Below are 18,874 nucleotides of genomic sequence, written 5' to 3' on the forward strand. Positions count from 1 at the left end.
TCAATGGAAGCAACTTATCATTCCCTTTGTGGTTGCAGTGCCATGCCTAGAAAGCCTCTAGTATCAGTAGTATCTCAAATATGGCGTTTGCTATTCTTTTCATTTTAACAAACTAGGCAAATATTGGCTAGCTGTATAAGCTGTGGTTTGTTTGCAGTCATTTAGTAACAAAAGTAATATGTTTTTACAAGATAATATACCGAAACAGCAAGTACTCTACTGGCAAAACTCAATAAAATCTAGAAGTAGTTTTGAAATTAGTTTTGCTTTTGGAAGGCATCCATGAACCCTGCCCTCATCACTTGGCATGAAAGTTAAGTGCGTCATAGTTGACTCATCTCAACACTGAAGTCATATAAAGTAAAGTCTTGGTCATGGATGGTAGTTTTGCCTAAAGGATTTCATGTGGCAAAGTTTTTTTTCCAGAATGGAGGAAGTATTGAATAGCCATACTCCGGTAAGAACTGGCACACATGCAGACAAGTTTACAAAGTTAAATAATGCTCTCCTTCCTCCAGGTCTGTTTATCAGGCTAATCTACATGTCTCCATTGTATACCTGCACAACACAAACCAATTGTTTTATCTAAGATAACATCCTGACTCACTTAATGTGTGTGTTAGTTGTTAATAGTCTGTAAGATTTGGCAGTAGACTGGTTTTGATTATTAACAGTAATGTATCACCTTTATGAGGTGAGTCAGCGCGTTAATGGCCAAGACCTTGAAGACCTTGAAGATCTTGTGTTTCCTTTGCAGTATCCCACACCTACATTCTCTAGTAAAAGACAAACATTTTCTACTGTAGTACTAAGGCCTACCTCTAAAGCTGCCAGTAAAACATTTACAGACTTGAAATATTGATGGGTGGACACGCCACTAAGTTAGCAAACATAATGCATGTGTAATGAATTAGAGGTCGGATGCCTGTGTCATAATGTGCTGTTCCTGTGACACATAACTGCTGTCATAATCAGAGCTCTTATTGACCAAGCCTTATGCCACATAACTGATAAGCAAATGGAGGTGAACAACGGACAACTTCCCCCCCTACCAATCACTCCATATAACTACAAAGGAGTGGCCAGAGGATCTACATGCACCGGACTTCCTCTGTCCATCATAGACATTCAGGCTGCACTAACCGCACGAGTGGCTCCGCCTGAAAATACAACAATCAAGGATAGAGGAGACAACTGGTGAAAAGGCTATCTATCCAGAACCTACGCAGGATTACAATCACCATGGTTACACTGGACGTCAGGACACTGACAGTGCCTGTGGGCATTGTGAGGATACTAGAGGTGATCTTCACCTGTATCACTTTCAGCCTGGTGGCATCAGTGGGGAACAGTAGTCTGTCCTTCTGGACGTGGTGCATGTTCACATGGTGCTTCTGCTTCTGCGTCACCTTACTCATACTCATCTTGGAATTCACCAGCCTCAGTGCGAAGTTGCCCATTTCCTGGGATGACTTCACCTGTGCTTTTGCCATGCTGGCTACTCTAATGGTGGGTGCTATTTTCATTCTGCAGTTATTTGTCTTTTCCCGCAGATACTTTCATATAAACATGGTTGCAGATTGTTGGTGAGGTACATTAGTGAATAGCTGCTACTGAACATTACTATCGCTGGGAATATTCAAATCTACATTTGATACAGGATACAAGCTTTGATAACCAACAGCATTTTATATCTGCATCTAATCATCTTAAATAGCCTCATATTGGAACTTTAATCATGTATGTGGGGGATAATAATCAGATACTGACTCTGAGCTCATTTACTGGTGTTAAATCATTAATACAATACAGTTTAAAAAAAATGTTTGAGACCACAACTTCACACTTACTTCACACTAATTTCTCTCTCAGGTGCTCGCAGCTTCCATCATCTATCCTACCTTCTTCGCTTGTTCTAACTGCGGCAAACAGATCGGTGCCAGTGTTACTTCCTGTCTGGCCTTCATTCTGTACGCCGTTGAAGTTGGGCTGATCCGTGCTAAACCTGGTGAGATTAGTGGATTTCTGTCCACGGTTCCAGGTCTCCTCAAGGTTCTGGAGGCCTTTGTAGCCTGCATCATCTTCATCTGCTTGGACGGGAACCGGTACACAAAGTTTCCAGGGCTCCAGTGGTGTGTCGCTGTCTACTCCATTTGCTTCATTTTTGCCGTCACTGTTATTATTTTTACCATCTGCCGCCTTCTGTCTCTCTTCCCTGCACCATTTGACAAAGTCCTGACGGGCTGCAACGTGTTGGCAGTTTTGATGTACATCACAGCTGTGGTTATCTGGCCATTGTACAGCTTCCAGAACAACCCAAAGCCGAGTGTCTGCCCGAGTTACGGCCTGGGTGGGATTTTGTGTAAATGGAATCACTTAGTGGTGATCTCCTTCATGACTTGTTTCAACCTTGTTGCTTATATTGTGGATACTGTTTATTCCTTTAGGCTGGTCTTCTTTGTCAGCAGAACATAGGTTGGGAATGAGTCTGGAACTCAAAGATCCCATTTGTAACTACATATTTTATTTCTCTGTTGTTTTCACGGTCACCACTCTTGTTTGTTGCAGATTTGATCTGAATGAATGTAACTTTTATGTGCCATGATAATGACATGAAGCAACAATGGCTTTGTCTACATTCAAACTACAGAGAAGTGTAATTCCAGTCTCTCCTCTTTCACTTTTTCATCTTCCATGATTTTCATCTGATCCTTATTTTAATACAGCATGTATATGACATGAATATGAATAAAATGTAACAAAAATGTGAGGTTATTGTACATGCTTATGGGTGTATTATTTGTTTTTCTTAACATTTTTAACAAATTAACTTTAATGAATGAATCATAAAATATGTTTAATGGTTAAAGAGGTGCAGTGGGAACCACCTTGTCCTCCTTAAGGAATGTTTGCAAAGGTGTGTCAAAGTGAAACACGCAGAGGCGATTTTCACACGTGTTTCACAGCTCCACTCCCATGTTCAAAAGTGACCGCACTCTCACATGTTAACTTGTGTGCATGATATATAAGTAGATGTAGAGTCATTAATCACATAGTGATGATCAGTTAATGGTTTCAGTAATTTTTCAAGCAAAAGCAGTGAAAAATGTGCAAATCTGCTGCTTTTCTACATTTTTAATCACTTTAATTAGAATATCTTTGAGGTTTGGATTGATTTGGATTATTCCTTAATAAAAAACTATCATTATGTATGGACCTAGCAAGTAACAATAGCTATAATATTCTTTAAACAAACTTCGTATTGTTACAAAATGTGTGGATACATTTAATAATGGCAAGAAAAATGAGTAGAGGTTGTATGTTTATACTTCATTTAATAATATAATGAAAGCAAGCGAGTAATTGGTCAGGATTAAAGCCTGGTCTGCTTATCTTAATAATATCAGCAACAAGATTTCTCACGGTTGTTGCTGATATCACTAAGATAAGCAGACCAGGCTTTAATTCTGACCAATAAATCTTGAGAGTAAAAAGAAAAGACAGAACAGGATAGAAAGTAAGTAACGATAAAACATCCAATTCAGAATAAATGACGTCATGCTTCTGTTTTGTCTTAAGGCAGATTCTGCAGATTCATGGGGGCTGTGATTTCATAAAATTCATAAAAAAAATTGCTTCAAACTCTTACTTAACTTACCACGGATGAATGAAGTGAACTCAATGACAGAGTAAGATCCTCCTTAGGATGTGACCTACACCCCATCATTATGCTGGAGATTAGCTTCTAAAAACAAGGCCTGTGCCGAGGACCAGAGTCCAGTGTGTGCGTTGTGAGGTGACCATGATAACACCCAACCAGTATCCAATCCGTGGAGTAAAACAGGGGCCATAAACTACACAGATAAGCTCAGGATGCCCTGTTTGAACACACATCACCCACACTTTGAATTTTATTTTCGAAGGACACACCTACCTCAGGCCCTCGCCTACATGGACATGTTCGTCAGGATCTTTGCTGTACTGGAGCAAACACTGAGAGGAACCGACTGATTGGAAACAAAACAACATTTTTAGGTCAAACAGACATATCCTGTTCAGCCATGGTTAGTGTGGATTTTCGGTCACTCACCAAGCCAGTGGGCATTTTGCGAATAATGTCATCCATCCTAACTTGTATGTGTTTTAGCCTGGTGGCAACAGTGGGATATGTTCGATCTTCCTACTGGTCATGGTGCATGTTCACCTGGTGTTTCTGCTTCTTCTTCACCTTTCTCATCCTCATCCTGGAGTTCAGCACTGTCAGTGCAAAATTACCTTTTGCCTGGGAAGATTTCACCACTGCCTTCGCTATGCTGGCGACACTCATGTGCCTTACAACTTCCATCATCTACCCGACCTTTTTCACCTGCAACAACTGCCATCGCGCGATTGGTGCCTCTGTGGTGTCCTGGGTCTGTTTCGGGGTGTATGCAGGCGAAGTGGTTTTAACTCGCCTTCGTCCAAGAGGGGAGACCATTGGGTTCCTCTCCACTTTGCCTGGTATAATGAAGATGCTGGAGACATTCATCGCCTGTCTCATCTACACATCCCTGGAGCCCAGACAGTTCCACACCCCAGGGCTGAGGTGGTGCGTGGCCGTGTATTGTTTGTGCTTCATTTTTGCCATCTTCATAATCCTGCTCTCCCTTGGACAGCTGGCCTCTTTTTTTCCATTACCCTTCGACAAGGTAGTGATTGTCTATAACATTTTGGCAGCAGTGATGTATACAACAGCTGTGGTGATATGGCCACTGTATAGTTTTCGTGACAATAGCAGCTGTGGCGCTGTCCCCTGTCCCCAGGAAAAACTGGTGGTGGTCACCTTTATGACGATCTTCAACTGGATTGTTTACACCCTGGACAGTGCCTACTCTATACGTCTTGTGTTCTGTGTCCGTGACCAGTGAAGGCACTGCCTTATCAAAACTAACTGAGAGCAAAATGTATCTAGGTTTGAAGTGATATGAAAGGATTTGTATAGAACTGTTCCAGAGTCGTACTGTAAACTTTAAGACTCGTTAGAAAGGATGTAAAGTTAGTTAATGATTAAAACTGTAATATCACTGTCATAAAAAATAAGGAATGGCCTGATGGAACTTTGGATCCTGATACACAAAGAGTGATCAAACAGTCCAGGTAATAATACTGAGCTCTTATTCTAGTTTATTACACTGGGTTATAGTCAAATTATGACTTGCTCATCTCGTCATTTATAGATGCTGCAGCTTGTTGATCCAAGGAAGCAGTTTCCATTTTGGGTAATATGCTTCAATGTCTTGTAGAGAGTAAATTGATACCACTATCTTATGGTAAATATGTCAGAAAGTTACTTCACCTGGCCAAGAAATAGCTGTTTCGCAGAGGTAGCTTCACATTTATCGTACAGACCTCTTTTTTTCATCATGCATAATAAATAATTTAGGTCCCCCTCGACTCCCTGACAATTTCCCACTGTTATTTATATATCCCTGTACTAGATTATTCTTCTTGTTAGATGCTAAACTACATTTCATTGTCTCAGTACTTGTACTTTGTGCAATGACAATAAAGTTGAATCTAATCTAATCTACACTCCCAATATTTTATTGTGCAGTTTCAAGAGTGGTATTGAGCTTCTCATCTAACTTTGACATGAAGAAAATAGGAGTATTCATATATTTAAATCATGCTTTTTGTGATAAATGTATCACAAATAAAAGAGGACATGAACACTGATGATGCGAACAGAGCAGCCAATGAGAGGTGAGATAGAAAAAGACCAGTAAAAGGACAGAGATTGATGAGATAGAGGTGGAGACAGACAGGGACAGCAAGATATTTCCAGACTTTGGAAGGATGTGTGGGAAAAGTGAAGAAGAAAATCCTTTAATCAGCAGGCAGCTGCAGCATATGGAGTTGTTGCGAGGTGTTTTCTTTCTTTTTTTCTTTAATTTAGCCTCTTTTCTTCCTCAGCGATGTGGTGGGCAGGGGTTGAAAGCTAGGAAGTATGACGTCAATTGATTATTTCCTTTTTTTAACCAATTGGAATTGTCAACCAAATCTAACCTGTAATCCTCCTGCCATTGTGCTACCTGACACACCAATCTGCGTGAGTGAACTCGGATCAAATGGAGCAGCTGAAGCGTGGAAATTTTGCTTTTCTTCTCATGTCATTCTGTCAGAAAGACGGACCGCGTTTAAGTCATTAGTCTAAAGGGTGCATGTCAGACATAGCAGCACACTGCAGACAGCGGGGTCTGCTTTGACTTTGATTACATGAGAGACAAAATGCAAAACAGTAGATGTACTGCACATTGTCTCATCCACTTCAGGTGAACAATTCTAAATAAAACTAAACTGCATAATTCACAGATTATGATTTCAAGATTTGCAGCTAAAGAGCAGTTGGAAAAGTTATTGTTGTTTTAGTTTTGCAAGCCATACATTATACACACATAATTATATCAACCATTATATCCTTGTATAGTGTCTGTGACTTTCATAAACCATTGTAAACATTGTTTATGTTTTATTGTGTCTAAGTTCTAATCAAATCAGTGACCTTCCTCCAACTTTCCCATCACTCTGTTATCTAAAGAAAGACTCATGCAAAACTAATGAGAAGACTGGTACACAAGGACAATTATTAATTGGTATCAGGAGAGAAATAAATCATTTGGTTCTGCCAATGAAGCAGTCGTGACAGACATTTTAACGGTAACACTTCTCTTTCAGTCCTTATTTAGCATTTATAAGCGATATATAAACATGTATATAAATGGTTTAGAATATAATGTAATTAAATATGTTTGATCTCTGTTCTTGATTCTCAAAATTCACATTGTTTTACTGCCAAAGTAATGCAGTGTGCTCACTGATCTGAAAACTAAGGACAGCAGGGACCTATGATCCAGCTATTTCTCAAGCAGTGGCAATCAAAAGTAACTTTTATTATTTTATTTATACCAGTTAATAAATGACACACTGCTTAACATGAGGTTGTCTTTTATCTTAATGCTCCTTATCACTAAACAGCCTATGACTCATTTTAAAAGTCACCTCAGGTTTCTGTTTCCAAAAAAAAAAGAGCATTTCATCCTCATCCTCTAAAAATAATGCGGATGCCCTTTGGGACAATCACTAAGCTGACAAGATGCATCACCCCTCAAGTTCTGGCGCTATGCTGGTGGTGTAGTCATTATGGTCTTTTAAAGTTATAAAGTGTGTGACCCTCATTTAAAGCAACTTATCAGTTTTTAAACACCCGAGCACAGTGAAAAAATTTATCATGAATGCAAATAGAATTTTGTTAGTTGTTGGTTGTGTCTGAAACATTGTATACAAGTATAGTTTTAGGGTTTACTGAGTATGCAAGCTGAAACCAGACTGGGAATAAGAGATGTATTCTTTCTCGGCATATTTTAAATACTGTACACTAATTACATATGAGTGTGTGGGCAATCTTTCTGTGCATAATATTATACACTGACATAGAAGCAACACCATGGCCCTGAAATCTGAGCAGGCTTTCAACATTCTTGCCACACGCTGTGATCCACTGAGGTGAAATAACCGTAGTTGTGATAACATCGTATGAGTCACTTGGACTCACACCTGCTCTGCTTCCTTTTTTGTGGCCATTATCTTTTATTATACTATTACACAAGTTCCTTGTTTTTTAAAAATGCATTTTCGTCTATATCTGTATGTACATTGAGAGCAAGGTGTAACCTTCCTCAATGTGTGACCAAAAAAAGTGATTCTGATTCTCAATAATTCAACAGTGTCAGGAGGAAAAAAAGATCAATACACTTTATATTTGAATACATAGAAGACGGGACTGTTGACTTACTATGCTGTCAGAGACAGAAAATCCTTCAACCCCATCGTTGAAGGATTTTCTGTCTCTGACAGCAGACCCACGGTGTTAAGCCAGTTTAGAGGAACAGATGTCATGTCATACCACCGACAATTAAATCAAGTTAACCCAGTTATCCATATGCAAGGACCACAGTCCAGCTGGTGCATCAAATTATGCTGATAATAGTCTCAATAAAAATAAAACAGAAATGAATTTATGACAACATGTTGTGCTACTTGTTTTTGAAATATGTTGTTATGATCGCTCTATGATCGCTGTAAAGATCATGTCACAAATCAGATGTGGCATAAATGGAATGGTGGCCAATCATTTCAAATAAAGCATCTTCAGCTCTGACTTTGCTTGAAATAGTGTTAATGCTTGGAGCCAACTGCCTTTAAACAACACGTCATATTAAGTGTTGAAACTCAAAAACATATTTATAATGCAACTACTTGTCTGGAATGATACTGATAATGACTTTGTCAGAACTCTAACCTTGGTTCATTTATATTCATATGTATGATAATATAAATTATCAGCTGGGCAGTGTCAGATTACCAATTACTAAGATGAGCTGATTTAACAGTTGTGGTAAGAGTTTCACAAAGATATAATATCCTTAATTTTATTAGAATAAAACAACAATAGTACATTTGACGACAGACAATATTTATATCTTAAAGATGGTTACTCACCTTTGGGGATAAGTATAATGTGTCATTATGTTCACTTTTACAACAGATTTTCTCTCATTTACACTCACCTGGCTCCTGAAGAGGTTATTTTGAGCCTGCTTTCTCCAAACACAGGCCGACGCTGTCACAACACAACACCAAATGTTGCCTAAATGCTAATAACATAACATCTTTTTTGAGAAAATCATTCTCTCATCCACCCTGGAACTATTTAAAAAATAGTGTCCTGACAAGTTGTGAATCAGGTGTCAAATCAGTTTACTTTAATAATAAAATAATAATAGCCTTTTGGTCTTTCCTATTTAACTCCTTTCATTTGCACCTCGGGGCAAAGTACAAAGGGGCTTTGTTAGCAGGAATATGAAGTACTAAAAATCATTAGCATAACAAATAAGAAACATGAATGTGAACACAGATGACTTCAGAGCCAGTAGAACAACAACTTTTAAAAGTCTCCGAATTAGGGGACATGTTTCCAGGCGAATTTTTTAATTCATATTGTCTTAAAGTTTTAAAATAGCTGGAACAAAACACAGGTCAGTGTTAGGTCAAATCTTTGAACGTTTATTCGGTGTTTACTTTGCAGTCATTGCAAGAAAGGTCATAAACTGACAACTCCCTTTTTTGCAGCAACATTTCATATAAAGCTGAGCACTGTATCATTTCTAAAGTAACTATGCGAGAAAATTGGGTGAGAGCAGAAATAATGTTCATGAAAGACCCGTTTGATGGGAAACATTTACTCTCCTTTGAATAGCTGAAAAAGATCCTGGAACATCTGTTCATATGGAAACCTGGAAAACTCCGTAAACCCCAGAATTACTGGAACAGCAAGCTACATCAAGAAGTAGCGGGTCAAACTTTGATTCCAGTATAACATCTTGTAACTGTAGACAAAACTAACACATCCAAACAGGAACACACAGGCTCTGTTATTTTACAGCATGCTTGTCAAGTGCACCGCAGTCAACAGCTCCACCTGGAGTCTCTGTGCACATAAACAGCTACATTACTGCCCCAGGCACATTTCTAACAAAAGTGAACTTTAGTGACACAACTGTCCTTGGCACAATTCAATTAATGACTGAAGCAGGTAGTAAACATATTTAGAAAAAGTATATAAGTAGCTCTGGTGGTTTGCTCCATTAAGACAGTTATTTCCCTATAGTCCAATTAGAAATAATTACATTAAAGGATATTACATGAAATTACTATGAGACTTTCAAAGGTGACTTGAAGCAGAAAAGAATCAGTTAGACAGAAGTGACATGCACACGTGACTGCACACAGAGATGATTGTTTCACTTTCTGACCTCGACACACAGCATCAGCCACAGAGTCGCCACTTTGGACATCATCTCCCATTATTTGTTTCAGCTTTTTTTTTTTCAACGCTGCCCTCCACACACACCTTTCTGTCTCCTCTCGGTGGATCAGAGGTGGAGTATTGATTCAGCTTGGTGGAGAGCTCCTGCGGGCCACAAACACCACACACATCAGTCACACTCCTTTTACTTTGAGAGAGTTCTCCGATCGATTCCTGACGGCTTTCTGACATCTTCAGCCCAGCAAAATCTGAGACACCATTCTCTGTGATCTGAAGGAAGCTTGATATAGGAGACCCGGAGGAGCATGCAGACTGCTCAAAGTCAGAGTGACTCATCTGAAAAAGACGGAGGGCTATAACAAAGCACCATGCTGATTTCATCTCTTACTTTCAGTCCTGTAAATTCTGACACCGGCTTGATCTTCTGTGAAGTATCAGAATTCCTTCCAGATTTGAACGATTTAAGAAAGATTTTCAGGTACAGTGACTTTTTCTTGGTTTACAGATAAAACTGCAGCTCTTTTAAAACAAACACAAATTTCCTGCAACCTCCTTTTGGTTCTGCATTGCATTAGCTGCATGTGTGTTTGTGTGTACAGAGTATGTCTCATGAAGTTATTATAATCCCATCTACAGCGATATTTGATGTTTTCAAATCACTGATGACTTGTGACAGTTTGTTCTTTGGATTAGTTTCCATTAAACATTTTAGAGGGCTTGAAAAAATGATTACCATCTTCACTACACTGTGGCTGGTCCATGAATCATCAAATATCCCTGTCAGCCTGTGATTACTTAATCAGATCGTTTAGTACAGTTTAATACCGAGTAATATAATAGCCCTATGAAAGTACATGTTTCTAATACTGTGTCTGGTTGTTTTGTTGTTGAAATAGCGAGTGTAACCTTGAAAACTGCCCACACCGGAGAAAACACAGTGCAAATAAGCTATATTATTATCCTGGCATTCATCCTCCATCCATGCCACACTACTACACACTACCGTCACTTCAGGGCAAGCTGTGCAGCAGTGTATACTTACAGTGTAATGTCACAAATCGCAAGGACCGGTCAAACAGGATTCATACTGTAAGCAATAAAACGTCAACAACTTCTCATTGTCCTTTCCTGACCTCTGATGCTGTAGTCTGATGGGAAAACGCAGGAATGGGGGACATGCTGTAAACCTACACCTATGTGTTGGTGCATGGATTACACACAGACACACATCTGCACTGTACCTGTTCCCTATAGGTCCAAAACTCTGTTGTGAGTGTGTCTATGTGCCGCAGCCTGTTGTTAATGCCGCATTGACCTGGTTGACAACAACATGAAGTTACTGGCTTTAAAGTAGGCAGCTTTCCCAGACAATTACCATCAAATCTCTCCCCCAATGCGCACTCTCATCCTACCATCCTTTTCCATTTCAGCCAAATTTCTCTCCCTCGGTCTCAGATGCCCCTGGCCACCATCAAGGTGATTTATTCCCCAGTCTAGATTTGAGCATTACCCCATCCCTCTCTGTGTCCTTCTTTGTCTCACACACACAGTTGGAAGAAAGTTAGTATCACTTTAGGATGGAAAACAGTAAGTTCTAGCTATAAATGCTTCAGGAAAAAAAAGAAAATAATGTCAGCTTTTGCACCAACAAATGGTCTTGGCTGTGAGATGATTACAAGCACCCATGGGTGGGACTTTAACATACAGAGGCGGGGTGACGTTTTCCCCATAAATACTGGCAGTGCGTCGATGTTGTCGACATTATGAGTGACTCCTCATCATTGGAGCCCTTATCTCAATTCGCAGAATTTCCTTTATGGGCTGGACATTTCTGGAAAATCAAAGATAATACTAACTCATTTTGCGTCACTGATCATGGGAATCTGAACGAGCTGACATAAAGAAAATGCCTCAGGATGAAAAGTCAAGTGTAAGGTGGTCTTTCCTTCAAGCGACGAGGAAACAGAGCGACAGAGTTGGTTCTGACCTCAGACAAAGTACACGCTTCCAAAACCGCATGAATACACCGGGAGACGCGCATCACGCCACGGGATAGTGGAGAGGATAAAGCGCACGGGAGCGCACAGGTAGGATGAATCCCATCTACTAATGTGACGGCATTTATCAGAAAAATAACCTGCTTATGAAATGCAATTAAATATAAATTCTTTTGAGAAAGACATAGCCGTGACATATATATATATTTTTATCATCTCTTATTCTAGTCATGTATTTCTCAACAAAGGATGTGGAGCAGAGTTGTTATATGTGGAATGGTAGGATGCTTAACGTTTTATTTATTCAACTCAGATTTAACGAGCCGTGCGTGTTGAACGCTTCAAATGGCTCTCATGACTGTGGGCTATAGCTGATAGTCTGCTGGACAGAAATGTCAAGCCCCATGCAGGCTGAAGGGGACAGGGGCTTCAAATGTTTGTGTTTTCAACAACATGCTGTGGGCTGCGCGTCACTCCCGTGTTTTGAAGCGCGGTTCAGTGAATCCTCACGTCAAACCATTTATTTGTGCAACACATTTTCACAGCCTCGGGTTGCAACTGACAGTTATGAGATTAGTATCATTATTATTTCAGGACAGCCACAAGGCACAGGTGAGGACATAAGCAATAAGGTATCAATTCAAAACCTTAATATGCTTAAAATATGTTTAAGTATTGTATAAGTATTATCAGCAAAATATAGTATTAAAATGCAATGTTTGGGATTAATTTTAGTGATACATTGTTGCATTTTAAGGTTGAGCTACCTTTACCTTATATACTGATTGTTGCATTTTAAGGTTGAGCTACCTTTACCTTATATACTGTTGGGTAGTTTAATGCGTCATATCAGGTTAAAATATGTTTGTAGGTTTCTAAATGTGTTTTCTCAACCCATAAATGAACACTTACTCCTTCTGTTTACCAGAAACATCCACTTTAAAAAAAACACTACTTTTTGAGATGGATGGTTTTTAGGACATCTGAAAAGTAACTAGTAACTGAAGCTGTCAAAGTACAATATTTGTCCCTGAGATGTAATGAAGTATAAAGCATTAAATGGAAATACTCAAGTGAAATAAAAGTACTTACAAATAACGTACAAATAAAAGTATTTGTCAATAGTCACAACTGTAGCATAAATTATTTAATTATAAGGATGTGATAGCTCTTATTCCAGGCTATATAAGAATGCATTGTATATTACATTTATGCCTATTGAATTCCTTCATATTCATGGTACGTGGTGGATCAGTTTTGTGCATACATTTATTATTTTATTTTTTTATTATAGATTGGATTGCAGTATGCAAATATCTCTTCAATCAATAAACAATTCATTGTCTACCTTAAAAAAAAAGTTTAGTTAACAATCATCAAGGACAAACACCTCAAATATGCCCAACGTTCCCCAAACACAAAGCAAATGTGAATGAAATGTGAATGCTGGCTGGCTTGTTGCATTATAGTACAGGGGAAAGTGACCATTTATTTGAATGCACCAAAAGATTTGACCGGCTGTAGGATCCAGGGGCATTTTGTGGACTAGGTTTGAACATTTTTTCTGATATCAGCAAAAATTTGAGAGCATAAATGCAGAAGAGCAAAGTCACAGCAAATGTCCTTACTACTCAATAAAGTCACCCTATGTGTACCTCCCGCTGAACCTTTAGTAACCTACAGTATGTGACTACATTTTTAATTCATCTTTCATATCATCACATCTTTGTGTGATGAATTAAAGAGCTATATAGTATGGTTAAACCTTGCAGTTAATCTGCATACACTTGGAGGGATTCACAAAACTAGGGTACTATTTCAAAAAATCTGTAACTTTTAGCTCTATACGTTTGGCCCAAAAACCCACTTCAACAGTAAAAATGTTAATATCATATATATATATATTTATCACTCCAGCTCTTAAGAGTGTGGACTACGTGCCACTTGGCTGCAGGTTTTTATTTCTGTTTCTGTTCCCTTATTATGGACATCTAATCCAACAGCAGTGACAGTTTTTAAAACCTGATTAACTAATGTCGTCTTCTTCTAAAGTGCAACTTCCCATTAAGAGAAATGGCTTGTTGGCCACTTGCCCAGACACTTCAATGGAAAGTCTCTCTTCTCTCCTGGTAGATATGGGCATCATGCCCAGACATCACCAATGAGTTGTTGTGAGTGTGTATGGTGTGAAAAATAGACATAACATGATTTTCTTGAGTTGTTGTTGAATATGCTTTATAATAATTGTAAATGTGTGTCTGTTTTTTTCTCTAGTAAGCTATTTCCAACTCCAAACAGACACCAACACTCCCTGCTTCAACATGGAAGACTACAATGGGACGTGGATATCTGACAATGACAGCTCCAGTTACCCCAGCAATGGCACTCCCAAAAATATCTCAGACATGCCCGGGCCAATGCCCTTCGATGTGGTTACCGCAGTCGTCTACACCGTTGTCTTCATTGTGGGTCTTCTAGGTAATACACTGGTTATCTATGTAGTGGTTCGCTACGCCAAGATGAAGACAGTAACCAACATGTACATCCTCAACTTAGCCTTGGCGGATGAACTCTACATCCTGGGAATTCCCTTTCTGGGCACTAATAGTGTGCTTTCCTACTGGCCATATGGAAATTTCTTCTGCAAAGTGTACATGACTGCTGATACCATGAGCCAGTTCGCCTCCACCTTTTGCCTGACGGTGATGAGCATCGATCGCTTCCTGGCTGTGGTCCATCCTATTCGAAGTGCCAAATGGCGGAAACCACAAGTAGCCAAGATTTTCAATACCATGATGTGGGTTGTATCTTTTCTGATTGTGCTGCCAGTCATGATCTACACACATGTACAGGAGGAGTTCAACACCTGTAACATAACCTGGCCTGAGCCACATGAATTGTGGTCCATCGCCTTCATCCTTTACACATCCATCCTGGGCTTCTTTGGTCCTCTGGTTGTCATTTGCCTCTGCTACCTGCTCATCGTCATCAAGGTAATTAGACAGATACATTTGTCGTCTCGCTTTTATTGGTGTGTAATTCCTTTTTTAAATTATGCTTTTCAATCGGCCATCTCATTTTCAGGTGAGGTCAGCTGGTGTGCGTGCAGGTCGCACTAAGCGCCGTAAATCGGAGCGCAAGGTGACACGCATGGTGGTGATCATCGTGTTGGTGTTTGTACTTTGTTGGCTGCCCTTCTTCACTACCAACATTGTCAACCTGATTCACGTCATCCCCGAGAACAGAACTACTAACAGACTCTACTTCTCCCTGGTCATTCTCACCTATGTCAACTCCTGTGCCAACCCAATTCTCTATGGATTCCTCTCTGATAACTTCAAGCAGAGCTTCCAGAAGGTGCTCTGTGTCAATAAACCAAATGGTGTTGCCACTGCAGAGCAGATGGGAGGAAGAAAGAAGGCACCCAAGGAGAACCACAAGTCCATTTTCACACCCAAAAATCACACACCGAATGGAAATATGCAGGGCATTCAGGTATGGCACAAACAGGATTCATGTGATTAATGAAATTTCTTAATAAAGACACGCGCATTGTTTATTATCACATTTCAACGCAGCTTTCAGCTTTTGATGCCCTACACAGACCAAGTTATTAAGGTCTAGTTTCTGACCCAAGCTGGTCCCAAAGCCAGAAGGCAGTATTTTAATGTTGTGTCCCTAGTGTGAAAATGTATCCTCCAGAGATGAAGGCCACTTTATGTCAGACCGGAAAGAATGAAGCCTGAGGTTATATACCACAACAATAAAAACAATGTCTTCTTTTGTTAATCTAATCACTGTTAAATTACGTCTTATTCCTAATCTCTTTGTCTATGGTATTGTTTCAGCAGTCTGTCCAGGGGGAAGTTATTGGGGACCTTGACAATGAGCCTTCAAAAGCAGTGGTGAACGGCCAGCCATCGCTATGAGTCTTTTAATCCAGTATGCACCAGTGTGCTACCACATGATACTTTTATTGGACCTCGTATTAATCTGTTTCCTGCCATTGCCATTGATGATCCCCCATCTCCGACTGGGACATTTGTGGAGAAGACCAGAGGGGTAAAGTAGTGAGAGAAGACTACACATAGCAGAGACCTCTGCATTTTTGTTTATTCTTTAAAAGTTTGTACTGTTGGCTGCCTTATACAAAGCTTGCTTTCATGTAATGATGTAAGATCTGTTACAGCAGTAGTTTGACATTTGAAATCTACTCATTAGCAGTCTGGTATTGAATTACATGAGGAGATTGATACCACTGTAATTTCTGTCCATTAAATAGGCTGCAAGGCTACAGCAATAGCTTATCTTAGCATAAAGATGAGAAACAGGGAGAATTAGCGAGCCTGGTTTAGTGTAAGTGTAAGGCCAGTTGTAGGCTTCGGATGCCAGGCTCCACAAACGTAAGTAACTCCTGTATGTACTGCCAACAGTGTGCAGTCGGCTGAATTTACCATGTGAGCCATTATAGTACAGGTAATTTCACCCTGCTCAATTTCTTTTTTTTTTTACACCATATTGGCCGTTAAGCTTATATTCAAGCCATTTATAACCCCAACCATTATTTGAAACTGCTAAGTGAAGCTATGTTTCTTTCCTTAATTTGAAAATATACTGTATTTAATTTGTATTGCTACAACCACAGTGAGCTGTAGGTCACTGTAAAGCTGGTTGAAATATTTTTGATGGTCATGACATTTATTTTTCTTTTGGCTTGTTAGTGTTGATAGGCTTCTTGTGACATTTTGACTCTGATGTTACAAAGCTGTGAAAGATGCCTTGAAATAGCGCAGCCAGGTATTGTCCTCTCGTGGATTTATCTCCTCTGTCTCACGTTCCCGCACGTGACAAGAAACATCTGCTGGAGTGGACGCTATGATGATGTAAAGGAGCATATCATTTTATGAACCTCCGCTACATACCCATCATATCCTGACTCGCCGTGTAGCTGCTGGACTATGAGCTTTGACATTTGTTGCTGACATTATTTGGAAGTTGCTGGACAACTGTAGCATCTCCAAAGCATAGCAAAACCAAATCAATAATGTTTGTGGTGAGTTTGAGCTTTTTTAAAACTACCCAGTAAGATGGACCTGTGGAAACAAGGATACCTTACAGGACACAAGGGATTTATTTGTATTAGAAACACTGTGAATTATGAAATAATAAGTCATTAAGTCAGTAAATATATCAGTCTTGAGTTCATTGGCATTCCCACATATATAGGAAAAATGCTAACTTGCTGATTCTGTTGAAGAAGACATCATAAATATTAATAAACAATCAAGTCTGCTTTGCATGTTCACCCTGCATTCATTCTGCACAGTACAATGTAGGGCTGCTGTCATGTGCCTGCATGAAACAAAGCTGTTGTGTGTACATCTATTCCATTAACAGAACTGATGTTTGTTGTCATTGTGAGCAATATTATGATATGAGGTTTATGTTTCAGATTGATGCACTTTAATTCATTTAGTTCCATTCGAAACAGAACAGTGGCAGCTTTACACTTAAATTTTAATGTCTCTCTGCATAAACCAATTTGGCTTCATATTTTTGTAAATGAAGTTGAAGTCGTTTTATTGCAACAGCATTGGCAACAAAACCAATAATAACTTTTTTTTTATTCAGGGCAGGTCATTGGAAGAGATTTGGATCTATCATGTGTTATAATTTTAGACATGGCTTGCCACAAAAAACAAAACATTTACATAAAAAATCTACAAAGCTGAAATTTGCTGTTATTGGTGGTGGGACTTTCTTTGTTTAATTGTTTGTTTTCCCCCCAGATTAATGATCTAGCAACCCTTTCACTGATACTTTAATAAATGCAACCTTGATAAAAACACAGTGTGGAGTGCACATTATTTTAAGGATGGAGTTAGATTTCTTTCAAGTCCGTTTTTATATAAATTCACATGTGCACATTGAGTTATTGGTTATTGGTCCTTGTGATCTTTATCTCCATACTGGTTGTGCAACTCTTTCAATGTACATGTGGAATTGAAGTATTAGTAAGTATTAAGTTCTTGATCTGATATATAGCTGCTTTAAATAAATGAATACATAATGCAAATGAGCTGTTTAGCACACACAGTTTGTTTTGAGAAAGTGTCAAACTTTAAACTGGTCGGCCGGAGAAAACAACAACAGTTGATAAAACAGCCTGGGGAAGATACAATACACCATGACACCTCCTGCTTCTTTTCACCTACCAGCTTCACTAGAAGGGGTAAAACGCAGACGTGTTGACATTTTTTTTGCATGTATTTCAGCAAGTAAGCAGGCATCAGCAGCAAATTTGCTCCATGCCTTGGGCCATTTATGCATTTTTGAGATATACTGAGCAATTCTTTCCTCAAATGGGGTTTAGTTGCTAAGAGCGCAGACAGTACTATATCGCTATATAACATATAAAGGATATATATATATATATGAATATATAATACAGTCCATGAAATTAAACTAAATATAACCTGGTATACACACGTACCACATGTGTCTTTAGTTACATCCATCACCTTCTGCCTGTGAACATGTTCTCTCTTCCTGTTGCTCCATAAACTCGTCTTTACAGTATTTACAGTCTCTATATACTGTAATTTCTTTCTTGGCCCTTATAGCATGTCTGTTTACTGACAACCTGTTTTTGTGGCTGGGTGTAGAGGTAGAAACAAACTCTGTGCCTACTGCGGCTTCTGGTTACCTTGGTGTTTATGGTCACGCTGCTTTTGTTCCATCAACCTCAATGTCAAGCAAAATAACCAGTGTTATTATCAAACAGAGAAAAGTGCACATTACACTAGAATTGTTTTTTAATTCTCAGGTCATTCTGAGAAAAATAATCTGCCATGAAAAGCTTTCATCCTTCCAAGAAAAGGAAAATATGAATTGTTTTGTAACTGAATAAATAATTAATGTACAGTAGTTGGCATAGACACATACACCCACTTGTGTTACATTTTCCTTGTTGACTCACATTGTGACTTAGTAAGAAATTAAACTAATAAAC

At 39.1% G+C, this 18,874-nt stretch overlaps 3 protein-coding genes across 4 annotated transcripts; all 3 read left to right on the forward strand.

Annotated features, from left to right (window-relative positions):
* The first annotated feature begins 1,030 nt into the window (after positions 1-1,030).
* LOC104934329 (myeloid-associated differentiation marker homolog) lies at positions 1,031-2,767 on the forward strand. The gene is made up of 2 exons (XM_010749967.3): positions 1,031-1,509; positions 1,873-2,767. Exons 1-2 carry the CDS (start codon positions 1,243-1,245, stop codon positions 2,473-2,475), a joined length of 870 nt encoding a protein of 289 aa, XP_010748269.2. The 5' UTR covers positions 1,031-1,242; the 3' UTR covers positions 2,476-2,767.
* A 1,183-nt stretch (positions 2,768-3,950) lies between these two features.
* On the forward strand, positions 3,951-5,375 carry LOC104934330 (myeloid-associated differentiation marker-like). The gene has a single exon (XM_010749968.3). It carries the CDS (start codon positions 4,062-4,064, stop codon positions 4,905-4,907), a length of 846 nt encoding a protein of 281 aa, XP_010748270.3. The 5' UTR covers positions 3,951-4,061; the 3' UTR covers positions 4,908-5,375.
* Positions 5,376-11,645: 6,270 nt separating this feature from the next.
* Positions 11,646-17,708, forward strand: LOC104934331 (somatostatin receptor type 5). 2 transcript variants are annotated; one of them, XM_010749969.3, is made up of 4 exons: positions 11,646-11,952; positions 14,137-14,855; positions 14,947-15,357; positions 15,711-17,708. In XM_010749969.3, exons 2-4 carry the CDS (start codon positions 14,184-14,186, stop codon positions 15,789-15,791), a joined length of 1,164 nt encoding a protein of 387 aa, XP_010748271.1. In that variant the 5' UTR covers positions 11,646-11,952; positions 14,137-14,183; the 3' UTR covers positions 15,792-17,708. The 2 variants fall into 2 exon arrangements, with proteins under 2 accessions (XP_010748271.1, XP_019120566.1); XM_019265021.2 differs by having other exon boundaries at positions 15,714-17,708.
* Positions 17,709-18,874: the final 1,166 nt, after the last annotated feature.

The sequence above is a fragment of the Larimichthys crocea genome, chromosome XII (assembly GCF_000972845.2).
Source record: "Larimichthys crocea isolate SSNF chromosome XII, L_crocea_2.0, whole genome shotgun sequence".
Classification (NCBI taxonomy): domain Eukaryota; kingdom Metazoa; phylum Chordata; class Actinopteri; family Sciaenidae; genus Larimichthys; species Larimichthys crocea.